Here is a 9,187-nt window from a genome sequence, read left to right as displayed (position 1 = left end):
ATTAAGTGCACATGCATATACACACTTCCAAATTGATCATCAGATTGGTGAATTGGAAGTAAGGACGAAAGTACACAAGTACACTACATTGGTACTATGACTACATCAGCATCGCATGCATTTGACTTAACATTAGTCTGATGGTCCTTTGATAGCTCACACTCATTATCACTCGTGTTACCTTCAATTCAAGTCAGAACATTATGGGTTGATCAAGAACAATATAGACAATTACCGCAAACAAGAAGCAAATTGAAGAAAACAAGATTGATCCTTGGCATTAAAGGCCAAGGACTATATTCAGTCTTTACTGAATATTCAAGTCTTACCTTAACTATAAAACGAAGATTAATCAGAAGACAAATGCAAACTCCAATTCCAAAGCTCGTCTCTCAAGAAAAATTACAGTTGTTTCACTATATTCGTGGATCATCCTATTGAGTTCTTGTTGTTAATCAATCTCGAACAAAGAGTCTTAGATCTCAAACACTTTTTATCAGTCACATCATTTTGTAACTTACGTTTATCTCTTAAGTTAGATTGAGTATATTGTAAAAATTATTTTTGGTTTGAAATGTACTTGTAAAAATGTTGTTGGGACTGAAATGATACAGTAGAAATTACTTTCAAGGTTGAAAGGAGATGTTGTAATTGATCAAGGTATGATCAAGAAAGATAGTGCAAAGTAAAACATTATGGTGTTGAACACAATAGTGAAAAATCTCATATATTGTAAGGACTAGAAATAGACCACCATGTGGAAAACCTCACTAAACAAAGTTATCTTGTTTATATACTAAACTATCTTATTTGAACTAAGACATCCAGAATATTATGGACATTAATTTTATTTAAACTAAAATTATTTTTTAGTTAATTAAAATGAAATAAATGAGCTAAAAAATTAAAAAGGATCATAATTTAAATTCATATTTCTTGTGATTGATATTAATATTTCAATCATGATGTAATGGTCTGTTTTTTAAAAAACTCAATCTTATAAAGATGCTTAAATATTAAATTTGTCAAGTAATTCAAGAACTATATTACAATATTCATTCAAATTTTATTAAGATTTAACGAACATAATAATTGTGTTGCCTAAACAAAATTTTCAAAAAATATCTATGCAAGAAATATAAAGGTTGACATGAAAAAACAAGCTATGAAAAAGAACATGAAAACATGACCACCAAATAGATTAGTAATATAGTGACAAATACAATGACTTTAAGACAAGAAAAAATTAGAAGTATCCATCACTTTGCATCTGGTGTGCAACATAATTCCATCTAAACATAAATGAATCTATGAAAGCCCAATGTCCCATATCCGAAAGTCCATCACAATTAAGGGGATACTATTTACACTCTCATTGTTGCTAATAAACCCCCGTATAATATCTATTTTGGTACCTAAATGTGCGAAGAACTATTATTAAAATCTTTGAATGCATTAAATTTTAAATAAAAAAAACAAAAATTCTAAAAATCAAATTAACTAAAAAAAACAAATTGGACTGTGTACGTACAATTTTGACAAAAATACACATATAGTTCTTTAAATTTAACTCATTTTTGTTTAGGTCTTTTAAGTTTATTTTATTATGATTTGATCATTTAAGTTATATTATATTTGCCCTATTATTATTTTAGCTTAATTTCGACAATAATTAATTCAATTGAAAGTTTATGATCGGTCATTTGAAACTCTACCGAATTGTGCAACAATAAGTCCCTCATATTAATCATTAAAAAAAACTCATCAATTCTCATAAATAGTGTATATTTCTTAATTTTTTCTACAACAATTTGAATTTACTTCTAGCCTTAAAAATAAGGTAATAAATGTCTATCTACGTATTCAATATATTTGACTTCTTTCACATGTAAAATAGTTTGGTCAATCAACTTGTTGCAAAGTTTCAATTAGATCTTAGCATTTTATTATACTAATTCAAGAAAATTTTCAAACTTAAAGAACTATATAATTTAACGTATCTTAAAGGCTAATAGTGTAAACGAATGAAACATAAAGAAGCAAATCGAAAAAAACATAAACTTTAAGAACTTAAACGAAAATTGAACTAAACTTGAATAATCAAATGTGTATTTTTGTTTATAATTTTAATGCATTCATAAACCATAATAATGACGCTTCATACATCAGAGAACCAATTGATTGTTCATTTTTCTAGCGAGTGCCTTGTTTGAATTCAAATTGATGAAAGTTAATAATGACCCATAATGTGTGTTAAACTATCGTTTGGCCAATTTTTGTATGTTTTATGACCTCCATTAGTTCTTACATATTTCAATCATGGCATAATGGTTTATTTCTTTAAGAAATATACCATACATTTTCAAAGAAAATATTAAATTTGTCAAGTAATTCAATAACAATTAAGAAAAATGATTGTTATGAACGAAGATGGTTGAATATTGAATTCTTCCAAAATTTATAAAAAATTAATGAACATGATAATTGTGTTAGCTAAACAAAATTTTCAATAAAATATCTATACAAGGAATATAAAGATTGACATGAAAAAAAAAAAAAAATAAACTATGTATTACGACGAACATGAAAACTTGACCACAAAATAGATTAATAAAAATATAGTGATAAGGACAATGACTATTAGATAATGCATACATATACAATTACTATTTTTTTTAATGCATTCATGTATGCAGGTAGCCCTAAGCCCAATCGGGCTAACTCGCTATAAGAAATGAGTAATATTTTACAACTCTGTATTCGTACGAAAGAAAATTTAAAGAATATGATAACTTCAAATACTACGACAAAATCAGGATGAGTCATTGTTTTAATCATTCTCATTCCTTTATTATTGTTCTTAGATTTTTTTTTCATTTCTTTTCTCAACCAAATAATAGATCAATAAGTATATTTTAATTTGATGTTGAGATTTATAGCTCTTGCCTCTAAATGTGAATTTAGTCTCATTGATTGTTCAAAGTGATCCTGCGTAATTCCATCTAAACATAAATGAATCTACGATTATGTTAGTAAGTTTCTATTGTCATGAAAATTAATTTTAATGTTCAACTTAACCAAAAACCTATTAATTCAAAGTACATTTTATTTGTTGTTAAATCAAACAAACATATTAACATTGGCGATAAAAAAAACTTTTAAAATTTTTTGACTAAATTAAAAAGGTTAATTAAAATGGTTTTTTTTACGATCATGTGTATTTAGTGTTGTGAATAAATGTAGGTTTGAAATCACAATGATTTTAAAAGCTACACATTATAATTTTTAAAAATTAAATTACGGTAATTAATTTTGATTATGACGAACTCATCGTAATACCAAAATATATTTAACATCATAAGAGTTGGACATCTTAATCTAAAATAATAAAATTTAAATAGATATAAAATAATAATGAATGCCAACAGGGCTCTCCTGTACCAGTTTTTCTTCAAAGCGTTTAGTAATTCTCTGTGGCCTACATGGCAGTTTTTTTCTTCCAATCTGAATAACATCTTTCATAATCAGTTATTCCAAGATCATTTTTTTTTTTTGCAAATATTGCCCATGTTTAAAAAAAAGTAATTTTAATTTTGTATTTTCTAAAAGTAATATTTATGGAACTTAAATAAAAATAATAAAAATTATTTCAAACTCATTTGTTACAAATAAAACAAAATTGACATTTAATATAATCAATAAATAAAAAATCTAAGTTATTGAAGATTGTAACAAGCTAAAAATCAATTTCTGTAAAAAAATATATCTCTAAAATATAATTTTTGTGAAGAACTTCTCAAAATAAATTTTTATTTAAATTATTTTCAAAATTTCACTTTCTAAAAAAAGTTGTAGTAAATACATTATATACTTAATTAAAATGATATATTATAATAAACTATTTAAAGCTTTGTTTATAAAAATTTATTTTTAAAAAATTATTACAAAAAGATACATTACTATAAAAATCATTTAGTCTATAGAAGAGTTAAACCAAATACATGCATCAATTTTTTAAAATTTAACTTTGTCTTATATTTAAAACTAGATGAAATAACAAACAAATTACTCATGCAAATTATCTTGGGCTTTGTGTGAAGTGAAAGTTTTCTAAGTACACCACAAAAATTCATGTAGCTGAATAAGTCCAAAAAATAAACTAAGAGTTTGGTAATGAATATATCTAAAATTCATAACTTCTCATGAGTTGTATAACTCACAATCACAAAACACACCTTCTCCTGTATGTGATATTCACTTTTTTAACTTTACTTCGGTTTCCCAGATTTTATTGCATGAATTCTTTTTCCATGCATTTAAAATTTAATTGGTGAAGATATACTACAATACAAATTCAAGTAATTTGTCCTCTACTTCAGCTTTTATTTTCTATAACTGTTCCTTTACTCTTTTTTCCTAAGATAGCTTACTATGCCGGAAAAGATTCTGTTATTTTTAAAAAGAAATAGAAATATTTATAGTTTTAAATTGTAGTCTGCAATCCTAATTCTAATAACAATATCGCGGATTTTTGGATTTTAAAGTCTGCGCGTTGATATTACAATCGCAATTTTAATTGCATTTTACTGCAATACACAATTTAAATATTAAAACTATGGAAGTGTCTTTTAAAATGTGTTTACTTCTTTAAAAGAATATTTTTTTCATATAATAATATGAAATTAACTTACTCAAAATAATTATATCTAAATCAATTATTTTTAAATGATTTTTCTAAATTAATTCTTCAAATAATTAAGCAATTGGATTGAAGTAATTATTAAAATTATATTAAAAATGAATTATTCAAAAAAATTCAAATTCAAATTTTAACTAAAACAATCATTCACCCTGTAAATATTAATTTTACCAAATTCTATAATAAATATTTTTCGTTTGTAAAGAAACAAAACAAAACAAAAAATCATAAAAAAAAAAAAACTAAACTAAACTAAATCAATATAACTTGGCCTTTGCCTAAAAACTAAAGAAAGTTTTCTACTAAGTACACCACAAAATAACAAACCTCTACTACTGTCTATTCATGTTGTGGGATTAATTATAAAAAAAATCAATAATTGATAATTTAACATTATTTGTCAGTTAACTTAGATCTTACAAATAATAAATTTCTTTTTTATATGTACATCATATTTACATTTTACTTTATTAATATTTTGTGTAAGTGTAGTTTCACTTTTAAATGAAACAAAATTAATTTTAAAATATAATTAATATTTACATATTTAAATGTGCTTGAATAGAGTAATTTTTTTTTATAGATTTAATTCTAATTTAAAATTAGAATTTGTAATTCTTGTCTTCATTATAAATTTTTAATTTATTATTATTCAGTTCAATTTCAAATAAATACATTTAAATGTAAATCAACATAATTTCAATTTATATTTAATCAAAATGAATTTATTTTCAAAGTTAATTTTTAGTAATCATACACAATTAGTCTTTTATGGAACTACCTATACACCATGAGTGCAAATAGATAGAACCTACATTTAAAACTATTCCTTTACACCATCCCTCTTTTCCCAATATACCCTTTTGTTCCTTTGATCATAGGACTATTACATCAACAAAATTTCACTATGTTTCACCAACTCCTAGAAAGTCAATAAATGACCTTTTAATCTTATCCTTCACATTTTCACTTTCCCCCAAAATTGATACATTGGTCTTGTTGGTTGCAACTGACTGAGATATTGAAACTTCTGAGATTGAATCTGAATAATTGGATTTGTCCATAATCTTAAGCTTTCCCATGTGACAATCACATGAACCTTTGGTGGAAGCACTGAAAAACTTGTCAAAACCATTATCCCTTGCAGCTACATTTCTTTCTCCAAGTAAACCTTAAATAACACAAACACAAAAATATCAACAACATCATCACGTCTAGCATAATGTCAAATAAATAATATACTACATCCGAAATAAAATATAAGTAAAAATGGTATTTAAAAATTAATGTATCTAATTAAAAATTAATATAAGATACATGAATTTTTCAGACACTTTTTTGTTTATTTTTTCATTGTAATATAATATATGTAGTATAATTAAAAAAATAAGAAATTTTAAACACAATTTCGAGATTTTAAATCAAAGCCGTGAGAACGATGAAGGTTATAAATATTGCAAAGAAATACAATTGATGCGTCATCAATCGCAATCATAGAGCAATAAAAATTCTTATATTGCAAGTTAGATAATTTATAATAGCAAATAAGAAAATGTTTAGGATAATTTCAAGATTTTAAATCAAAATCATAGTAAAGGTTTTAGATTAAGATTTGCGATCGAAATTTGGACCACAATATCAAAGTTTTTGATATCTTTTAATATCGTAGAGAATTACTATTAGTATGTCAAAAATTCTAATATTATGGTCCAGATCACGGCCACAAAATTAATTTTAAAAAATTCATAGGATAAGAAAAAAAATGATTCAAAACATACCTATTTGAGAACCATAGGTTTGGAAATTAGGCAAAGCATGATTGTTATGAAAATTAGGCATAGTAATGAGGTTGAGATTGGTGCAAGTTGAATTAGATTCATCAATGGTACTTGAGATGGTTGATTCACTAGCCACATTATAGTTTGTCAAATTCATATTCATCAAAATATTTGAAGAAATTTGAAATGTTGACTTTTTCATTTTAGAAGAAGTTGATGATTGATTCCTTAGCCTCCTAGCCATGAGCACATGCCAATGATTTTTGACTGCATTGTCTGTCCTTCCAGGAAATAGTTTGCAAATTAATGCCCATTTGTTACCATAAATTTTATGTGCTGCCAAAAGTTTCTCCTCTTCTTCCTCACTGAATACTCCTCTGTTAAGTTTAGGATCTAGTTGATTACACCACCTTAATCTACAACTTTTCCCTGCAACATTATCATTCATCACAAAAAAATAAATCTCAAGTGTTACATTCATAAACTCCTTCAAAAAATAGAAACTTTATTCCAAAATTTACATGTATCAATTAAAAGTACCCTTTGAAAATAATAAATTTTAGTTTAACACCAAGATATTCAAATTTGTAAATATAAAAAAAATGAAAAATATGTTCTTAAATATACAATTTTGATAATAAAATAATAAAATAAAAATTGAAAAACGAAAAATTGTTATTGATAACGGTGACAGCGATTGTCATTTTACAATTGTATCGTACAAATTTGTACTATTTGTTTTGTGGTTACCATGTCAAACTCTTATTAATAAGCTGACATGTCAAAGAGAATCATATTAAGAAGAATTTCAATAAAAATATAATAATATTTTGCAATTTTTATAAAAATTTGTTCTGTTTTGTTATGAATTATACCTGATCTTCCATGTAGATGTTGAGCAATGTTGTTCCAATTTTGAGGACCCAATTTTCCAACAACTTCAATGAGCTTAGCATCTTCATTTGGTCTCCAATGACCTCTAATACTAAGCTTAGTGTTCCCAATTTTCTCAATGGCCAAAGAACTATTTTTTGCTTCATTTTCCTCCTCACCAACGTTCAAAGGTAAGTTATTTTTCTCATTCCCAAAATACCCTTCATCCCCTTGTTTGTTTGTAATCATTTTTTCCTTAGGATTGATCACTAAAGGGTTCAAAATTTCAAAGGGTATTTCAGTCTTTTCAGACTCTGTTTCATTAGCATGACCCATAAGTGAAGTATTAGATGAAGAAGGAACATGAGATGAAGGTGAAACTTTCAAGTCCAAAGAGAAACCATTATCAATGTTCAAATTTAGTGAACTCATGATGATAAAAAAAAAAAACAAAAAGTATTCAACTTTTGAAAATAAAAATAAAAAAGGATTTTTTTTTATTTTTCAAAATGCTAGCTATATAATGAAAAAAAAGAAGGTAAAGAGAAACAAATTAAAGGATAAGAAAATCAAAAGTAAAGAGATTCAATGGCATTGTAAAGTCTCTTTCTCTCTTACATCCATGGTTGATAGAGTGAGAGTGAGTCACATAAGAGAGAGAGAGAGAGATTCTTATGAAGTTGTTGGGTCTACATGAATGAGAAGAAAGAATGAAAAACAACGTTTTAAAGAAGAGTTAAAAAGTACAAATAAAAAATTCGTTATTTTTATTTAGACTGAAAAGACATTTTAGTCCCTCATAAAAAAATAAAAACAGATTATCCTAACAAAAAAGAAAGATCCTTTATAATTTCTGACAAATATAAATTGAGACACATTAATCTTTTTGTAAATTATTTTTCTTTAATTAACTGTTTATTTGTTTTTAAACCATGACTAAATTATGTGATAATTTTTATGTTATATATTGGTCTATAAAAATAAAACAAAATTATCATATAAAGGAAAGAAAAACATAATTTGAAAATGAAAACATAAAAGAAAGAGAAAAAAATAAAAACAAAAATGATATTAAAAATACCTAAAATAAATATAGTTATAAATTTGTTGTTATGTAGGACGTAAATCATTTTTTGTCGTATTTAGAAACTGTTTGAAATTGTCATTTTATATTTTTGTTAAAGACACAAATATTCTTAATAATATATATAATTATTTAATAGTATATGTAATTAGTTTTTCTAACATTCCATTATTGTCAGAATTTATTTTTGTAAATGACTAAAAAAATTTGCCTCGCGCATTTCTTTTGTAGATGACCGAAATCTTCTATTAGTTTTATTTATTTACTTTGTTTTCTTACAAACTTGAAGAAAAAAAAAACAAAGAGAAAAAGAGAAAATTAGAGGAAGAAAATGACAACAAAAAGGGTCAGTAAAGAGTAGAGCCCACATGATTCTGTTTACCCTTGTTTCCTACTAGATAGATCAATTGCGTGGGGCTTCTCTAATTCTTTATAAATTGAGTACTTTTTTATATAGCAATATCATTTAATAAAAAAAATGTATAGCAAAACTATATCAATAAAAAAAACACTTAATCAATAATTTTGATGTTGCTCTCATTCCTTTGTGATTATAATTTGACACTCTTGGTCAAGATGAAAATATTTAAATGTATGTTTTTAGATTCATTTTTATTGTATATTTGATTATGTGATGACAATAATTAATTTATTTTATAAAACTAATTTAAATTAAAAGTGAGTTAATGTAAAATTATTTATATTTAGATATATTCACATAAAATTAAGTTAAAGAATAAATTTTAGTATAAA

General features: G+C 24.9%; 1 protein-coding gene across 1 annotated transcript; it reads right to left on the bottom strand.

Moving 5' to 3' along the window:
• Nucleotides 1-5,468: 5,468 nt before the first annotated feature.
• Nucleotides 5,469-8,027, bottom strand: LOC101495718 (uncharacterized). Its single transcript, XM_004489607.3, has 3 exons — nucleotides 7,353-8,027; nucleotides 6,478-6,906; nucleotides 5,469-5,870 (listed from the first exon to the last, which is right to left on the bottom strand). Exons 1-3 carry the CDS (start codon nucleotides 7,780-7,782, stop codon nucleotides 5,605-5,607), a joined length of 1,125 nt encoding a protein of 374 aa, XP_004489664.1. The 5' UTR covers nucleotides 7,783-8,027; the 3' UTR covers nucleotides 5,469-5,604.
• Between the last annotated feature and the right edge of the window lie 1,160 nt (nucleotides 8,028-9,187).

Source organism: Cicer arietinum, chromosome 2 (assembly GCF_000331145.2).
Source record: "Cicer arietinum cultivar CDC Frontier isolate Library 1 chromosome 2, Cicar.CDCFrontier_v2.0, whole genome shotgun sequence".
Lineage (NCBI taxonomy): Eukaryota > Viridiplantae > Streptophyta > Magnoliopsida > Fabales > Fabaceae > Cicer > Cicer arietinum.
The sequence above is the reverse complement of the archived record's forward strand: the minus strand, read 5'-3'. Positions and strand labels throughout refer to the sequence as shown.